The sequence below is a fragment of the Pholcus phalangioides genome, unplaced genomic scaffold (genome assembly GCF_987345545.1).
Source record: "Pholcus phalangioides strain wild (caught in Gottingen) unplaced genomic scaffold, Ppha-v1.0 ptg000022l_1, whole genome shotgun sequence".
Classification (NCBI taxonomy): Eukaryota; Metazoa; Arthropoda; class Arachnida; order Araneae; family Pholcidae; genus Pholcus; species Pholcus phalangioides.
This window is the reverse complement of record NW_028301615.1, coordinates 27,138,129-27,158,483: the sequence shown is the minus strand read 5'-3', so window position 1 is coordinate 27,158,483 and position 20,355 is coordinate 27,138,129. Positions and strand designations below refer to the sequence as shown.

Here is a 20,355-nt window from a genome sequence, read left to right as displayed (position 1 = left end):
TATAGAAAGCCTGGAAGATAAAATTACCGACTTGCAATCATTAGAAGAAAAAAAAGTGAACGCATTTTGTCTCTGATGCTGCATGATAATTATGCCTGCATAATGAAAATGTTCTGGGAAAAAGATGTAAACATGCATAATGAATCCATAATTTCTGCGTAGCTTTCTATCTTTCTTCTTTATATGATTCCTTTTATAATATTCAATATCACATTTCTTACACAATGACTTTTTGTTCTTTTTAGACCAAACACATGTGCAGTAGAAGAAGTACCAGGTACGAACAAAAAATACTGGACTGAATGTAAATATTGGATGAACAGGGAAATATGCGGTGTTAAAAGGTATTTAAATATTTCAGTATTCAATGAAATTTCATTCTGAATTCTTTTCTTAGATCTATGGTTACGAATACATAAAACTTTATTACCACTAAGCGGTAACTCTTCTTGAGAAAGCCCTATTTTTTTCTAATTAAATTGTAGTATTTGTATATAAAATTTTGCCATTAACCCCTTCGTGTACACGCTGTTTGCGTTAAATCTGAATGATTTGTATTAGACGTACAGGCGATAAATATGGTAGCCTTGTTCGCTCGCACGTTAAGGAAAGGAAGAAAGGGGAAAAAATAAATAAAAAAAATCGATAAGGATATATAAGGGTGGGAAAGAACAGTGCATACAGTAGATAATTGGAGAAATATGTCATCCCCCACTTGTTAATGCAAGATTCCTAGAAAGACTCGTTGTATTTGGATCAGATATGATGACTTTAAGAAGAAAAATTCAACTCTGCCTCCACGGGGAATCGACCCCGGGTCTCTTATCCTTAAGCTTGAAACAGATTTAAATTTTCTTCTCTATATAAATCTCTAAAGGCTCCTTTTTCCCCTCACCTACGTGTGCTCTTTCTCTCTTACGAGGAATCTTGTATTAACAAGTGAAGAGGACATATTTTATTCTAAATTGTCGCCATCCGGTGGCCTATGTCAGTCACGAGCTATTAATTGATTGCTACCGCCCTCTATCCGCGGAGCATTTCGATGTATATATACGCTCCAGGGGAAGAAAAATTCAATCTGTTCCCATAGCTTTGGGGTAGAGCACTCGTCCGGCAAACGAGAGACGGGGGTTCGGAGTCCCCCGTGGAGGCAGAATCTTCAAAAGTGCGCCAATCGTCTCTCCAACAGCCGACCAGTACCTAACTTTAGCTTATGGAATGTCATCGACACGGTACATGTACGCTAACGGAACATTACCTGTTTTACAGCCTCATAGGTAGAAATATCTATAGCTGTCATATCACTTTGATCTCGTGGGAAAGGGGGGGAAAAAACGTGTATTGTGGAGCAAAAGAGGAAAAAAAACGGGACAATATTTCATGTCAGGGAATTGCTTTGACCTCGGAAAAAAATAACGCGAGCAGCAGCAGCAGTAAAAAATGCATTATCGCCGTCTCATCATTAAAGTCATTATTTAATCGCTTCACTGGGGAGAAGAGACATGTTCTTACTCTCTGTTGGATTATTTCATTTTATTTTTTACGATCCCAACTTCGTTTCATTTTATTTTTTTATAGGCGTCACGAACAAAGGACGTGGGCTATAAAATATTAAAAGCTCTTCTCCACATGTGAGTGGGATGTTATAAAATTGTATAGCGGAGAAGACGGATAAAACGTGTATCAACGGCGGTGGAAAATGTTGTAAAATTTTTAAAAGGATACAAAAAAGCCATGTTTAAAAAATGAATCGGATCACGAGAGCGCCCATGAGTCAGAAATAATGGGTGAAAAAAATATATATATATAGCGAGAGGGGGGGGGGGGTTAGAAGCCTTTGATTAATAGTATGGCTTTCTTTTACAGGTATTTCTATCCATTTTCTTTTATTTGGCAGCTATTAATCATATCTGCCCATTGTATGGACTTGATAATGATATCGAGTTGGCTACGGACGTTATACAGTGTTTCTAGGATTTGGGAATTTCGCCTCCAACATTTCGTCCCGACATTTCGCCCCTGATATTTCTCCCCCGACGTTCCGTTCCCGGTACATTTCACATGCCTTGAATGTATGAGTGACCAAGTAAGTGACTGACTGTGTGAATGACTAAGTAATACGGCAAGTGACCGTATGAGTGAGTGAGTGACCTTTGAGAATTGAGTGTCAGTGGCTGTGTGGTTGAGTGGATGACCATATGAGGTGTGTGGTCAAGTGAACGTGACCGTATGAGTGGCCATGTGAGTAGGTCAGTGGCCGTATTAGAGACAAAGTTAGAATGCGAGTGACTGTATGAGTGAGTAACCATATGAGTGACCGTATGAGAAAGTGTGTGTGACTGTATGAGTGACCATATGAAGAAGTGTGAGTGCATAGTTGAGTGAATCACCATATGAATGATCAAGTGAGTGACTGTATGAATGATCGAGTGCCTGACCATATGAGAGGCCGTATTAGTGATCAAGTTAGTGACTGTATGAGTGACCAAGGGAGTGACCACATGAGTGACCGAGAGAATAACCGTATAAGTGACCATATGAGTGACCGAAAGAGTAACCGAATAAGGGACCAAGGAAGTGACCATATGATTGACCACACTCACTTGGTCTCTGATATGGTCACATACTGCCACTCACTCATACGGTCACCCATCCACTCACTTGCTCACTCAAGTACCCGCTCATCTGGTCACTCACTAACTTGTCCACTCATGACCTCTTCAATTAGTCACTTATACGATAACTCGCGCATTCACCAGATAACTCATATGGCCACTCAGCCACTCACTTGGTCGAGGTCCATTTCACTTAAAATCACGTTCAACATATTTTTGAATTCATCACCAGTTTTTGTTCTTTCGGTGCTGTTTAATAATATAAACAGGCGGTAGATAGTGCAAAAGTGTAAATGAAGATGCCATGAAACTACTTTCTGTGTACTGCACAACGGTATCGCACGAGAAACTACTTTACAGGGTGAGACAATTAACTGAATTTTACTCATCAAGTACTTTCTTTCAAACCGAGCACAACTCAGGTCTTTACTACACTTACTACCTAGTCTTTACACACTTTACTACCTAGTGAGTTGTGCCGGAAGTAAATGTATAACTGTAATTGTACCTAACAGTGTGAGAGACTCATCAAGTACTAATCAATTAGAATATTTTGCTCGCGAATGAATTCTAATAAATGCATTTCATCGTGGTACTAACAACGCTAATTTATAAGAGACCCCGATAACAACATAAATATCGCTGAAGCTGATGATAAGACTACATCTCGATATAACGATAACCCTTCCACAGCGATATTTTTTTTTCTTGGCCCACATAGTAATGTTATAGCGACTTTTCACTGTATACCAATTAGTTCGATGTTCATTCAACTATTTATACGAATTCATGAGGCATGCTTTACATAGCTAATGAAAGGAGGAATGAGTTACCAATATTAAATCAGTTGTTATTATTATTACCTTTTTTTCAATAGTGTTCATTAATTTCGGTATTTTCAGTGTGATAAGGTACGAATGCTGCGAAGGTTATCACCAAGTCGAGGATAAAGAAGGATGCACCGGAGGTGAGTTGAATACTCAAGTTCAAATATTATCCACCAACTAGTTCATTATTTTGAAACTTACCTTAATTGGACTCGCTGTGATTTGATTATACCTGAAAATATTCATTAAGTTACACTAATGAAGGAGAATTCGAGGAATTGACGTTTACTCTAACGTGATCATTACTATTTATAAATTTAGGCTCGACTTACGATTAATAATGCACCGAGTGAAAAATTGCTCAGAATAATTTATTAATATTAATGATGTAGACCGGGGAAGGGGAGGAATCTGGTCTTCAACGCATGGCCCTCGAGTGGCCCACAAACCAAAAAGGCTTGCATAGTTACAGAATTTAGGGAAATGCTGGGGAAAATTTCAATTAAGAAATAATTTCAGAATCGGTGGGAAAATAGTACTTCGCAGTTCATGAATATTCTTGAAAAGTTAATGGAAAATATTTCCAGAATTCTCGAAATAATTTCAGAATCAATGGAGATTCATAATTAATGAAAAACAATAATTTCAGAATTAATGCCTATCACAATGAAAATTACATTAATAAAAATAAATAAATAGATATATAAATAAAACAAATTAATATGAATAAAATAAATTAGCATAAATGAAGCAAATTTAATAATATTCAAATAAGTAAAATAAATTGAAATTCATATTCAATGGAAATATTATTTCACAATCAATTGTAATTTTCATATTTAACCCTTTAAGCATCATTGACGAGATATCTCGCTTCCTTTAAAGCTTCTTATTTTAACATTGACAAGCCAAGATATTTTGCTAAGTTGATTTCTCGATGGAACACTTTTTCCCTATACCCCTTAGTTTTCACTTCTAGTCACCGCTTCAAAAAAGACATTTTTTTGAGGAGGGCTCAGGGTGTGTGGCACTGCGGTCATTCTCTTGTGCCGCTTAAAGGTTAATTTGAAAAAATATATAATTTTTCGGTACTAATGAAATTTTTTTAACGACGAAAAATCTCGGAAATATTGAGAATTTATATTTGATGAGAAAATAATTTCAAAATTAATGAAAGTTCATATTTAATGAGAAAATAATTTCAAAATTAATGAAAGTTCATATTTAATGAGAAAATAATTTCAAAATTAATGAAAGTTCATATTTAATGAGAAAATAATTTCACAAAATTAATGAGAAAGTTCATATTTAATGAAAAAATATTTTCACAATAAACAAAATTCTCCGATAACACAAGGCCCTGTGTTTGACTCGAAGCCCTTTGACCCAACCTGTTAAGACGTCACTGTGAATCTAGGTACCTCAGCATGACTTGTTGTTTGTTGGCCCTCCGGCTTCATAAAAAAAACTGTTTGGCCCGCAATGTCTGAAATACCGTATTTCACTCGCGCAGAAACGTTTCCTAATGAATATATCCCACAAGAAACATAACATTTATACAAACATTATTCAATGAAGAAAATCAAATAGAAAAGCTATCATTTTCCGGAAGTTCTTAATAACAAGCATCGTGTGTGTTCTTTTCGTCCTTCATCCAATCAAAAAATATAAAAAACTACAGAAATAGCATCAGCACGTCCAGGCACCGGCCATATGTTCAGTAAAGTGACTGACTCGCGGCCTTGGCCTAAACAGCCCTTGACATTGCACAACACACGAGGAAAGCAAATGAGAAATAAAGCCTTGTATTGAAACCAGTCGAGTTTAATTAGATTCACGCTTTTTTTTTTTCTACGAAGAAAATATATATCTAATAATGTGGTTATATACGCATTCCTTAATCTGGGATAGCTTATAAAAGAAAAGTTTCTCAGAAATCACATTCATTTGAGAAATACTTGAGAAATCTCTGCATTAAGTTTCATATTAAATTCACTGACATATCACTTTTTTTTCGCGTGAAATGATGGATAAGTTCCTGTTTCTTCCTTTCCTTTATAAAGAAAGCAAAAATGTTTTTCGATATAGCAATTATATATTGCAGCAATGTCGGAGAGAAAACGTTTCTGCTGATCCTATTAAGGAAAATGTTTCCTGATTTGCTTCAGGGGGAAAATCTCAATTTAATGAAAAACAGTACGAAATTGCGAAATTTCTCAAGAGAATATATAAATCGATTCGACTCGGTATGTCATTGAACAAGCACAACATTCATATCCATATCATGTCGATGAATAATATCTAGAGTTTCCAGACGTTAAGCTAAATAGATGTCTGAGTAGTTTTGTGCACTTGTATTTTTGTATAAAAACGTCTGCTTATTTATACGCGTGTAAAGGATTGAAACGTAGATACTTATACAGGGTGGTTATAAATAAACTGACATTACTAAGATGTATGTAGCGCACATTCTGCGGGAGGCATCTTGATAAAGCTTGGTATATTGGATATATGGACCATGGGGAGGATGGGGGGGGGGGAAGAAAGACTTAATTAAAATATAGTAACATTTTCAACCACCAGTGAAAAAGTGGAGCTTTTTATTGATTATTGAAGGACCGGACACACCCCGCTTCCCATCTCAAGGAGATATCAAAGCGTTCCCGAAAGATGGGTGCATCCGGAATTTTATTAAATATGTATATGTATATATATCTATATAAATTTGTATAACAGAATTACAAGCCCAATTACAGGAGTATAAATCAACGAAATAATTATGATAAATCATGATCTAAGAATCGAAATCTGAATTGATATTATAGCGTCCTTGGGGCACGTCCGGACTCGATAATCAAATTCCGTTGGTGGCAGTCCGTCCGCGTTCGTTGGATGTCACTAGTCGTGTAGGCCGTACAACGACGAATCGATGTCATGTTTGCGTCACATGTCCTTGTCCAAGTGTCCAAGTCAGCCAATGTTCAGACACCCAGATGTTTTAGCCCATTCTAGGCACACATTCCTGTTCCATAAGCATCCTACGTCTTAATTCTCCTGGGCAATTAGGAGATTTTCATCATTCCCGAAGCTACATAGGCTGGCTAGCTGGATTATGGGTGGCATTGATTCACCACGTTAACATGTTAAGTGTTTATAGTTTCTCCAATAAAGTTCGCCGTTCAACGACGTATCAGTTTCGTGAATTTCCAGTACCCCTACGTGGCCGCAAGTTGTTATGGCAGTAATCTTTCTCGCATGGTCCAAATAACGTGTATACTCAGAGTTTTAATGAGATACGTCCACACCACAACGGGTGCTACATCGGACGAAGTGGTGTCAGTTATTTGGACCATGGGAAAAAACTAACTGCGAGACAAAAGCACCCCTTTTTCTACCTAGTGGTTAAAAATTGAACTTTTTTTATTGAATCTTTAATTTCCCCATAGTCCATGTATCTTGTATTCGAAGTTCCATCAAAATACCTCCATCAGAATGGGCGCTACATACGCCTTAGTAGTGTCAATTTATTTATAACCACCCTGTACTATTTAATGCTGATATCTTAAAAAATACCTGAAATATATGAGATTTTTGTTTTTGTGGATCTTGCTCAGAGAAATACAATAATATCTCATTAATGCAAATACGTTTTTGAGTTTGGTTGAAGAAGGTTGATGATGAGAAAATAAATGTGTGCGCGCGTTCCAGAGCTGGGTAAGTGCTCTATAGAGAAATGGGCGAAAAACTGATTGTCAACAATGGTTTCTCGGCCTCAAAAAATCACTTTCGGAATGTTTACTTTGGTTACCGTGGTTCGCAAAAAATGCGTTTCAGACATGTAGGCTATATGCCTTTACAATGGTTTGCCACTTCTTTAATTCCGCTGGTATTATGTAAGATAGTTTATTCCTTTATAATGGTTCGTTACTTTTTCAATCATCCCAGTAACTGAAGAAAACCCGAGCAGCACCGGGTATTATAGCTAGTAAATAATAAAACAATACAATAAATATCAATAAAAACAATGAAATTATACAATTCAATTGTAAAAACAAAAAAATAACTCGTTAACATTTCTATGGATGTTATTATAAACATTTTTATAAAGCACAATATGGCACACTTAACAGTAAAACAAATTAAATAGTTTTATGTACGAAATAACTACAATAATAAAAATATTTAAAATGAACAAAAATCCGCTTCCTCTATAGTTGTTAGTTCGCATTCCATGGGAAAAAATTGAATTTAAAAAAAAAATAACTTATTTCAAATGAAATGAAAAAAAAATATCCTATATGATATCTTTATACGATATGAGATATGTAAATAAAGATATGCTTCGCATTGAAAATTCTCTTTTAGCAAGGGCTAAAAAAAGGAAAAAATATCAAGATATATTCAGGAAACTCTCAAGCACGGCTCAGCAGTCACAAAATTTTAATAAATTCTTTTTTACGGGGTTTGGAGTTCTTCATACACGTGCAAGCTGGAACGTGAATTTTTGCGAGTAAAAAAAAAATCAAATTTAAATATATATATACACACAGTATATCCGAGACTTGCATTCAATATACACACACACACACACCATAAGAACCAAAGATATTTGCTTTACCGGCACGGGGCATGGATTCCAGCAGCATTTCGAGGATGAAAATATTTTTCCTGCTATGGAAGATCTCTTTCTATATATATATATTTATTTATTTATTTATCTGCATTGAATACAAATATACTCCGCAGAGAGTGAGAGAGTAATTCAAATATTTTATAATTCTGAACGTGGGATGATAGAGAATTCAAAGTATTGGCCAATGGCGTATTTAGTTAGAGAGGAGGAGAACTTCCACGATTCATTTGAATTTCATTATTGTCTGGTGTTTTAGAATATTAGCGGGAATTTGATCGGCCATGAAATCGTCTGAACAAATATTTAATAATAACGTATCATTTTATATGTCTATTATTCGTAGTGTGTATTTACGCATTGAAATTCTAATTTTTGTTGAATTTTTTTTATCCAAATTTCGTTTTATCCAAAAGTTGCGAATTTTAGAATTTGAATGAGTTTCTCGTAATCTATTTTTTTATATGAATTATATGAATATATTCTCTAGTAGGATTTCTGAATTTTAGTGGAAAATTTTTCATTTTTATCGTCTATGAAATCGTGTGTGTGAAGCAATAAGAAATATTTAAATGGCATTTTATTTGTATATTTTTCATTCTACTACTATTTATCGTAATTTTATCGGTGAAAACCCACTTTTTCATTCAGAATTTTCGATATTTTGGAATTGGAATGAGATTCTCATAATATAGAATTTTATGAATATTTTCTAACAGAATTCAAATTCTTAACTTTGTTTATTTTGATTAACCAGTATTTCACGTTAAATTAGATGAAAATTTTTTTACGTAGTTCAAATTTAAATATAAAAATACAAATCTTAATTTTATAACAAGAAAAATATAAAACTTTCGGTAGAAACATATTCTTTTTATACCGGGTGCTTAACAAAGAGTGTCCGAAACGTATAAAAATTCTGCATATCATTTTAATAACAAATAAAAGACAATTTGTGAAAAATAGGCAAATTCATACTCGCCCACTCAAAGTAATATTTGTATGAAATGTAAAAATATTATTAAACTTTCGAAGCCAATTGTAAATTTCAGAAATAGACAAAAATACAATAATATATAAGAAGAATATTTAAAAATCTTGGAATTCGAAGTACTGGAATGTCTTTCTATAAACTTATTCATCTGCATTGAATAATATAATGCTCCGCAGAAAGAGAGAAATTTAAATATTTTAATCCTGGAAATGGAATGAAAGAAGAATAACAACGAAAACAAAATTCAAAGTATTGGCTAATGAAAGACACGTTTATAGTAAGAGAAAATTTTTCACGATTTATTTGAATTTCGTAGAATTTACTTATTGTCTGGCATAATTTTGGGGGAAATTTGATCGACCCATGAAATTGTTTCAACCAATGTTTAGAAATGAGGTATCATTTTATACGTGTAGTTTTCATTATGATACAAAAGTTTCGTGCGAATTGAATTTTTCGTTATTTAATCGGTGAAAATCCAGTGTTTTATTTAAAATTTTAGAGGTTTTCGAATTCAACTGAAATTTTCATAGTATAGTTCCGTGAATATTTTTTAAAAGGATTTAAATTTCTAGCAGTGGATTTACTTTCGTTCACCAATTTTGCTCGTAAAATTCGATTTAAAACTCTTTACGCAGTTTAAAGGAGAATGCGAAATTATAAATTTTGATAATTTTATAACGAGAAGCATCAAAAATTTTCTTAATTCAAGTTCTTCCATACGATGAATGTGTGAAATGAATAAAAACTCTGTGAGTTTTGATTTTTTTTAAACAAAATTGAAAAATAATCAGTGAAGAATAGCTTCGTCCACGTGAAAATATAATTATTTGAAATGCTAAAAACTAAAATTCAATTTTTAAAGCAAATCATGAATTTCACAAATGCACATGCACGCAATATTGTAAGAGAAGAAATATTTACTCTATTCCTATGTTTTTTTAAATACTGAATTCCTTTTATACATTTATTTATCGGCATTCATTAAATGCAGAGAGAGAGAGAGAGAGAGAAAATTTAAATATTTAAATTTCGGACGTGAAATGAAAGAGAAATAACAACGAGGAGGAATTCAAAGTATCGGTCAATGAAAAGATGCATTTAGTAAGAATTTTCGCGATTCATTTGAATTTCTTACAATTTACTTATTGTCTGACGTTTCTGAATTTCATTGGAAATTTTCATTTTAATCTGCCGTGAAATCGTGCGAAGCAATATTGAATAATAAAATATTATTTTACGTATACATTCTTTCGTGTTTTGCGAACTGAAATTTTTTGAAATTTTATCGCGGTGGAAATAAACTGTCTTATTAAAATTTTTCTGAAATTCGAAATTCAACTGAGATTACCATCATAATGTAGAATTTTATGAATATTTTCTAATAGAATTTAGTTTTCAAATCGTGGGTTGATTTAATTGCAGAAGAGTGAAGGTAATGATAAAAAAGTTTATAAGAATGGCCGGAAGAGGGATCACGGAATGAAAAAATCGTGATCAAAGTGATGATAAGGGAGGTCACATAGTTATATTGGAATCATCAAAGCAATGAGGAATGATCAGTGACTAGAAAATATAAGCTCAACACATATCCCACGGGCCAAATGTGTTTGGTCCTCGGAACCATCTGATGTGGCCTGCGACCTCATAACTTTATTTTGTAACAATGAATCAAGTGGCACATTTACAAATCATTTGAGTGACCCGCCGCACACATTTCCAAACGTTTTCTGCATTTCTTAAACGACTCGCGGGCATATTTACAGATCACTTAAGTGGTACGTGATACATTTACAGAGCATATAAGTTACCCGTAGGATATTTACAGAGCACTTTAATGGCCTGTGGTACAGTGTAACATCACTCAAGTGACTCGCGACATATTTACAGATCACTTGAATGACCCACGGTACAGTTATAGAGCATTATAACTGTGCCCCGACATATTTACAGATCACTCAAGTTATCCGTGGCACATTTACAGATTGTTTAAGTGACCCATGGTATAGTTCCACATCACTCTAGAGGCCCGCGACACATATGCAAATCCCTCAAGTGACCCACGACGTACCTACAAATCACTTGAGCACGTGTGGCACGGTTCCAGAGCACTTGAGCACTCCACGACACATTTCCACACGGCACTTGAGTGACCTTCGGCACATTTCAAGATCACTCAACCGATTCGCGACACATTCACAGATCACTTGAGTGGCCCGCAACACGTTTTCAAATCCATGAGGTGGCCCCTCACTCTCCTAAAGGTTGATCACCCTTGGACTAGAATGATCAGAATGATGACAGAAAAAAAAAATCAGAAGAGTGAGTGGATTATTAAAATGATCACAAAAAAATCATTATAATGACGAGAAGAAAGATTTCAGAAGAGTGACGAGAGAGAGAGGGATCAGTGTCATCAAAAAGATTGGAGGTGTGATCAGAGTGAAGAAGGGAATGAAAGTGATTCAGAGAAATCACAGAACGAATGGAGAAAATTTCGAAAAAATTACACAGTTTTATTTCAGAAAAAGTATTTATTAATCAATATAATACCAATATAATATAATCAGTAATATGCGTATTATTAATCATTATCATCAAATTTTTCTTCGAAAACTCCATTCCTCTTTTAATCCCAACCCTTTAACGATAAAATCGGAATCAAATTCTCTGAAATTGAACTAAAATTTAAATTATGAATATCAACGTGAATTTAACGTTGCATAATTGATTAACATTTCGTAAACAGCATTAGCGAAATCCTAAGACCCCTCGTAACCGGTAATGCAAATGCAAGTCACACGTCCTCGAGCCATTTCCAGCCAAATCCCGGTTACTCTACAAGCATTTGTGTGTGATCAATATATTTTAAAATATTTTTAGCCATGAATATCTGAATGTTTTCGTCACATTGAAATTTCGGAAATTTTCCTCAGTTAAGCCGATGGTGAACGTGCTGCAGACGGCACGCGAATTGGGAGCGACGGTCTTCGTGGATTACATGAAAGAAGCTGGATTGAGCGGACGGTTGCAAAAACCCGGAGAAGCGATAACATTATTCGCACCGACGAACGAAGCCTTTGATGTAAGTTTGTGTATTGAAATATATTATAGTACTCTCTTAAGACTCTTATGAGTCCTAATTCGCGTTATCTCATCAACCCTTCGTCGTGTAGAGCACAGATTCTTAACCTAACGCAGGTACTTCTGAGAAGGGTTGTCGTGCAAATTCATTTACACACAGCCAGGGCTTCTTGAGCTAAAGGCCACGACCCCAACTTGATTCGTAGGGGCTTCCGAGATGGGTCGTTAAAACCCAATAACAGCTGAGGGCTCGAGCTATGGGTCACGACCCAGGCCCGTCATTTAGGGGGGGCAGGGGATAGCAGTTGCTGCCCCCCCCCTCGGCTTTTGAAAATACACTAAAAATGGTATATATATATATATATATACATACATACATTATATATACATTATATATACATATATATATATACAAATATATATATACATACATTAAGTAAATGTGCTTTGCCCCCCCTCCCCTGGAAAAAGTTGAAATGACGGCCCTGTGTCACGACCCAAACTTGATTCGCAGGAGCTTTGGAGATGGGTCGTACATAGAAAATTATCTTAGTGAAGATAAATTTTTTTAATACGGAAGGGGAAAAAAGGCAGTTCAAATTATTGTCGAGAGAGGGCGCTGCACGAAAGGAATCGGACGAACTTTTCTTTAACCTCTTCTGTGCCCGAAACGTTCGCAAAGCTTCATCCTACTATGCTGGTTGAAGTAAAACAACTTCAACAGTCATGACTTATCCACCAATGTCAATTGCACAATGGAAACGGAATATAAGCGCCTGTAATTGGAAAATTCAGAAATGAACTGTTAATCGTTCATCCTGCGTTTTATAGGACTCTGATTTACATATTTCCGGTGATTTCCTTTCGTGCAATGCCCTCTATCGACAGAAATCAGGATCTTTGTTCCTCTGGCAAAAGAAAAAAAATCTCCCTTCGTGAAAATAACTTTTCAGAAAATTCCATTCAGACATACCGATTCCTTCAATTTTCATGAATTTTCGAACTACATTTACGTATATGTATTTGTGGACAACCTGTATAACAAAAATAGAACTTATTGATATGCATATTTGAGCATTTCGCAAAACAATTCCGCATGCATAATATAATCCATTTCGTAATCTCATGGCCAAAAAATTCCGGGAAATATTGATTTAACTTCTGTGTATAATATCAACTTCTCCTCTAATCGAATTTTTCCAGATCCGATTTGAATTTCTCTGAAACCGACATCTACATTTACTCCGTTGGAGAAATTCCATTTTAAGAGCACATTGTTCTCTTTGCATTCAATTTTCTCTTAAAGATTTGAAAGAAATAATCCTAAGAGAGAGAGAGAGACGCACAATAGACAATGGAAAGCTGTTATATGCGAGGAAACGTTACTTCATAGAATTACAATTACAGCAATCATTCAATAACCACGCATTTCGTGCGTAATTACGGGCCAACGTGATAACGATTGTGATATCCTAAAATTTCTATAAGTGGTGAATAGAAATTTGTGTAAGCACGTAATTTTCGAGGGAGGAAATCCGCGGCATGTACGAGATTGGCGATGTTCATGAATCGGGAATTTCAGTGGGATCATTAATCATGGGCATTAATTAATGACCGGTAAAGACTTTGCTTCCAACCGAATACGCTTACGACACACCTCCCACTACTCATCTAGGGATGATATATCCTATTTACTGATGATGAATGGCAGATATTTCTCTGAAGAATGATTAAGTTTATCTGAAACAAAGGGGAGAAAAACAGTTTATTTTATCCCGTGAAATTTATGAGTGAATTAATTGGGAGAATTTCGTGATTGAGAAAAGTGTTATTTTACGATTCATTGATATTATCATAAGTTTTAAAATCATATTTTGTGGAAGGTTGAATGAACTTGAATTGCTTAAAGAAATCTTGCCTGTTTTTTCTTATGAGCCAGGGGTGTCTAACGTATGGCCTGCGGCCCACACGTGGCTCTCGGAGCCTTCTTCAAGTTCCTCCGATTCTATGCCGAAAATAGCTACTTAATGCAGTAAACCGATTAAATGTAAAAAAAAAGTTTTCACGGTGTTTAGAATTGTGAGATTATTCCCAAATTTAACGTGCTATACTATCATAGCCTGCTTAACGAAATTTGGGGGGGGGGGAGCTTTCCCAAATATTTCTTTTGGGGGTGGGCCTTTATTTCATATATATTTTTTATACGGATAGTTAGCTTCCAACAAGGCGTAATAAGTTACAGAATTTCCAGAAATGCTGAAAATACTTTATTGAAAGAAAAAATTTCACAATTATATAAAAAATCCCAGAATTATATAAAAATTAATTTCAGAACTATCAAAAGAATTGATTTAAAAAATTATATGATTCCTCAAATCATTTCATCATTGGAAAAGTAGGTAAACTTTGCCTAATAATACTCAGAAAAATTCCCAACGAAAAAGGCAAATACAAGGAAAATACAAAACTCTTTATGCATTTCGACACGCTATAAGTGTCGTCTTCTGAGGATAAAAATATCACGCTGACCAAGGATCCCGCTTGGATTGGTTGACCTGAATAAGTCTGGTTAATTCACGATGTTTGACTTGAAAAGATGTATATTTTTTCTTTCCACTTGGCAACGAGAGTTAAGATTTGGTAATCAATCCAAGTGGGATACTTGGCCAGCGTGATAGTTTGTATCCTCTGAATACGACACCCATAACGTGTTCGAAATGCGTAAGGAGCTTTGATTTTTTTTCCTTGTATTTACCTTTCTCGTCGGCGATTTTTCTGAGTATTTCATCATTGATGGAAATTGGTAACTAATGAAAAATAATTTCAAAAAATTACAAAGACAAATATTTTCAGAATTAATGAAAGAAATAAAATTAATAAAAAAAATTCACAGTTAATGAAAATTCTTAATTAATATAAGAAATGAATTTAATTTAATGCCTTATTTGACTAAGGGCCCGTTCGTGTGCCCATCCGTTAAGACACCACTGTACATTACATCGAGTCTTTTGGGAATGTGTACACCATCTTACTTGGTGGCTCTTGGTCTTCATGAAAAGTTTTAATTCAGCCCGCAATGTCTAGGGAGTTGAAAACCCTCGACATAATCGATAAATTGATAGTATCTGCAATATATTTTATAGTATTTTCAGTATCATTCATTAAGTTGTTTACTCTTAGCTGGAAAGATCCACCATCAATAGCTCTATATTCTTGATGGAGTTATTAATTGATTTTTCTGGTTATTTTTTCCATGAGATCAGCAATTAACTCAGAACGATCAGGAAGCCTTAAAAGTGAGCCTCCTCGAAGGAGAATCGCCAATTCTTCTCTACCACGTAGCCGGAGGAAGGAAACTACATTCTCGAGACTTCAAAGCGGAGCAAGAAGTCGAAACATTGGCCGAAGGTGGACACAAAGTTCGCATTAATAGATATTCTAATGGGGTAAGTTATTTTGTGATGTTCATTACTTCATGCTATAAGTTTTAACCTTTGATTTATTTGGGAGCATTCTCAACGATATAGTGAGAATGTATTTTAGCCGACTTCTTGGCGTAATGTTGGCGAAGTTTGCTTATTTTTTTGCAACTCTACTGAAGAGAAGAAATAAATATAGTATTTAAAAGAAAATATGAAAAGGAATATTCCCCATCGGGAAATGGAGGGGGCAACAACATTTTTCAAAGTTAATTTCCCAATCGGATAAAATTAGGGGGAATGATTATGATCACGCTCCCACTCCAATCAGTCGTGATCATCTTCTGGTCATTTTACTTCACTTTTCTAATCATTGCGAACACTCTTCCGATATTTTTGATGACTTTACTCACTCTTCTGATCTTTTTTATGGTTTTTGGTCATTTTTCTCTTCCTTTTGATGATTCTGATAACGTTTCTGATTAAATTCAATCACTGTTCTGATTTATTAAATTACTCATCACGACTATTCAGTGACTATTACTCATGGCTGTAACAGTGATACGAATCGTTCTTCAAATTTCGCCAAAATAATGTGACTGGTTACTATTTTTTTTTTTATTTCACCATTTTAATGACTATCATTCTGATTGCCCGTTTATCATTCCAATGTCTCTGATCATTTTCTGATCCATCACTTTTCTACTCTTTTCATGTGTGGCTCTGTTCTCTGCCCTTTTTAATGACTGTACCATTCTAATGGCTCTTTGATCATTTCAATGACTCTGACCCGAGTCATTGATGATTTCAGGGCGATGTGCTAAAAACATATCACTATCTAACACACTAACTAATATTTCCATATTAAGGAACTGACTTGATTGATCAACTGATTGATCCTTTCAGTCACAACCAGTTGGTCCTCGAACAAATTATTCAACTTCGAAAGTAATAATTATGGTTTCATTCATGAAATAAATCCGCATAACTGACCTTGCCACCAGATGGCGGCTTATAGGAGGATGACGTCACTCTCCGCTATCAATCGTCATCCTCGGATAAGTCGCGATCTGGTGGCAACAAAGCCGCTTGAAAGATGACTCCTAATGCAGCTTTGGGTGGCAATGTCAGCAATTGTGAGCTCTGGCCCGAGTTAAATCCGACCGTCCATGTACGGTCCCATTCAGTGCACATAATCTCTAGGGAAAGATTGAGATTGGTTGCATTTTTGTAGTCTAGCGGTCTCACCGGGCAGGACGTGGGTTCGATTCCCCGCAGGGGTAGTTGAATTTTCATTCTCTCCTAAAATTCAACTTCTCATCAGCCAGCTGTTAAAAACTTTCGTATGTATAAGCCGAGAGTGACGTCACATCCTTCAATAAATCCGTATCAATGTACGTATGCTGAGTGTAATGGATTGTTTTCTGAGAATTTATATTTTCCAATAAGACATTATATATCAAATGATCTAGTTCGTTCTATTAAAAGAGCGGTTTCAAAAAAGGCACTGCAGTGTCGGAAAATTCTTTCGTATCGTCTGGAATTAAAATATCCATGATAGTAAAATAACAGGTACTTATCACAGCATGATAAGAACATGCTGTCCTGAAAGATCCTCTGAGGGAGAAGAACTGAACAAAAGTACGGACTTGTCAGTGTTTCCAGTCGATACATCAACGTCAAACTAAACCGATGAAAATCTCTTTCGGAACAACTTTTTTACATTCCATTGAAATTCCTTCGGAAAAACGTTTCCCACCGCAACATGTCATTGATTTCCGTTTACGTTATTGTTATGCAGTTTTCACCCATGTTTTCTTTATTATGTTATTCCTCCACCGAGCATATTCGTGAGATTTTTTTTCCGCGAGATACACCTATATCCTCGGGAGAAAAATATACAGATGCCAGTCTTAAACTCGATCAGAACCAGATGCTGCTCTACTATGGCAAAATCTCCCGCGAAAACTATTTTTCAGAGCGAAAAAAAGTACGCTATTCTCCCCGCTGTGTTACAAATTGATACACCGCGTGTATCAATCCGTCATTTATTGGGACGACAGGAACGTGAAGTAAAATATGTTTTTTTACTGTCCCGTAAGTTGTTTGGGCTGAAAGAATTCTTTTACGATTTGGAACAGCTGCCGTAAGCGCCTTGGAAATTTATAATGTGACGGGAAAACATGCGAGAAAACTTACTTCGTGTAATGGTGTGTTCCCCCTCCAGTGATGTCTACTGATTCTTAGATGCAATATGGAAAGATACTTGTCATGTATTTTAATAACTAACTACGGTAAGTGATGTGCGTAAAGAATAAAAGATATACTCAGCCGCGATAATTTTTTGTCACTCTTCATCACTTTCTGATCAATCTTAAACTCGATCAGAACTAAATACTGCTCCACTCTATAATTTTAGTTACTGATCGCTCTTTATTGGTTTGATCATCCTAATGATTCTCTGTTTACTCTTCTGTCAATTTCTATCGTTATGAACACTCTTTTAATCATTATGCGCACTCGTCTGATCATTCTTGGGCAAACTTCTGATCATTTTGTATACTCTTCTGATCATTCTGTACACTCTTCTGATCATTTCGTGCACTCTTCTGATCATTTTGTATACTCTTCTGATCATTTTGTATACTCTTCTGATTATTTTGTATACTCTTCTGATCATTCTTGGGCAAACTTCTGATCATTGTGTATACTCTTCTGATCATTCTTGGGCAAACTTCTGATCATTTTGTATACTCTTCTGATCATTCTGTACACTCTTCTGATCATTTCGTGCACTCTTCTGATCATTTCGTGCACTCTTCTGATCATTTTGTATACTCTTCTGATCATTTTGTATACTCTTCTGATCATTTTGTATACTCTTCTGATTATTTTGTATACTCTTCTGATCATTCTTGGGCAAACTTCTGATCATTGTGTATACTCTTCTGATCATTCTTGGGCAAACTTCTGATCATTTTGTATACTCTTCTGATCATTCTGTACACTCTTCTGATCATTTCGTGCACTCTTCTGATCATTTCGTGCACTCTTCTGATCATTTTGTATACTCTTCTGATCATTGTGTATATTCTTCTGATAATTCTGCGCACTTTTCTGATCATTTTGTATACTCTTCTGATCATTTTGTATACTCTTCTGATCATTTTGTATACTCTTCTGATCATTTTGTATACTCTTCTGATCATTTTGTATACTCTTCTGATCATTCTTGGGCAAACTTCTGATCATTTTGTATACTCTTCTGATCATTCTTGGGCAAACTTCTGATCATTTTGTATACTCTTCTGATCATTCTTGGGCAAACTTCTGATCATTTTGTATACTCTTCTGATCATTCTGTACACTCTTCTGATCATTTCGTGCACTCTTCTGATCATTTCGTGCACTCTTCTGATCATTTCGTGCACTCTTCTGATCATTTTGTATACTCTTCTGATCATTGTGTATATTCTTCTGATAATTCTGCGCACTCTTCTGATCATTTTGTATACTCTTCTGATCATTTTGTATGCTCTTCTGATAATTCTGTGCACTCTTCTGATAATTCTGTGCACTCTTCTGATAATTCTGTGCACTCTTCTGATAATTCTGTGCACTCTTCTGATAATTCTGTGCACTCTTCTGACCATTCTGCACACTCTTCCGACCATTTTGATAAATCTAATCACTCTTTTTATCATTCTGATCACCCTTCTCATCTTTTTGGTAGTTCTAATCATTCTTCTGTGATCATTTTAATTTTTCTGTTCACTTTTCTGAACATTTTCCATCGCCCTGTTGATCTTTTTATATTTGGGGTCATTCAAGTATTACATAAACAGATTTTTAGCCATTTTTGACCCCCCCCCCCCCCCCGGTCAGCAAAATTTCAAAATTTCGTCAGTAGCTTAGAATATTTCATATCATCAGAAAGAGCTGGTTGATGACGTAAGCAACCTTCCAACGCCCCCCTCCCCCCCCCCCCGTCATCAAAAGTCAACAAATCCGAAACCCCTCCGCTCGATGCTGACGTAATACTTGAAAGACCTCATAGCTCTGATCACTCTTCTGACCATTTTAATCGTTCTGATCATTTCAATGATTGTTATCATTCTGATTACGTTTTTGATCATTGTAATGGATCTCTTTACACTTCTGTGATCACCTGCATGTTCTTTTTGGTGGTTCTGATCAATCTTCTGCCCCCTTTAATGACTTTGATCTTTTTTACTAACCTTCACTCTAAAAATTTGGAAATTTCAATGTGGAAAACATTTTCGGATATTTATTCTGATTAATCTATTCTTACTAGAACTGTGAACAAAGCCATAATTTCTGATGGCTTTGTTCACAGTTCTGGTGATTTCATTCTGATCACTCTTCTGCCCTGGACTAATTTTTCCTCCGATATTTTTTTTCGACTCGACTCTGTGATCCCTCTTCCGATTATTTTGATGGCATCATTCATCTGACGATTCTAAAGACTCTGATCACACTTCTGATCATTGTGAAACGATACTTTGTCTCTAATCAAGAAATCAAGATCTTAATTTCTTTCAAGATTTTAATTTCTTCATTTGATGCGTACGTGTATTTTTAAGAATCATTCAACACCTTCGAGTGTTTTTATTTGGCAGTTGTTACAAGTCAAAATTTATGACGTTTGAATTTCATTCATTTTATTACATCAACTGTCATTAATCAATATTATGTATTTTAGCTCATATACATTCACCATAATTTCACTTAATATATAAAGTCACGGCTTTTACAGATGTAAAAT

At 35.2% G+C, this 20,355-nt stretch overlaps 1 protein-coding gene across 1 annotated transcript in view; it reads left to right on the top strand.

Annotated features, from left to right (window-relative positions):
• LOC149070129 (transforming growth factor-beta-induced protein ig-h3-like) overlaps nt 1-20,355 on the top strand; it is a 172,098-nt gene that overhangs the window by 108,508 nt on the left and 43,235 nt on the right. The window contains exons 2-5 of the mRNA XM_089249728.1: nt 246-344; nt 3,518-3,582; nt 12,003-12,151; nt 15,414-15,596. Coding sequence (XP_089105854.1) covers nt 246-344; nt 3,518-3,582; nt 12,003-12,151; nt 15,414-15,596 — 496 coding nt within the window. The remainder of the gene's footprint in view (nt 1-245; nt 345-3,517; nt 3,583-12,002; nt 12,152-15,413; nt 15,597-20,355) is intronic.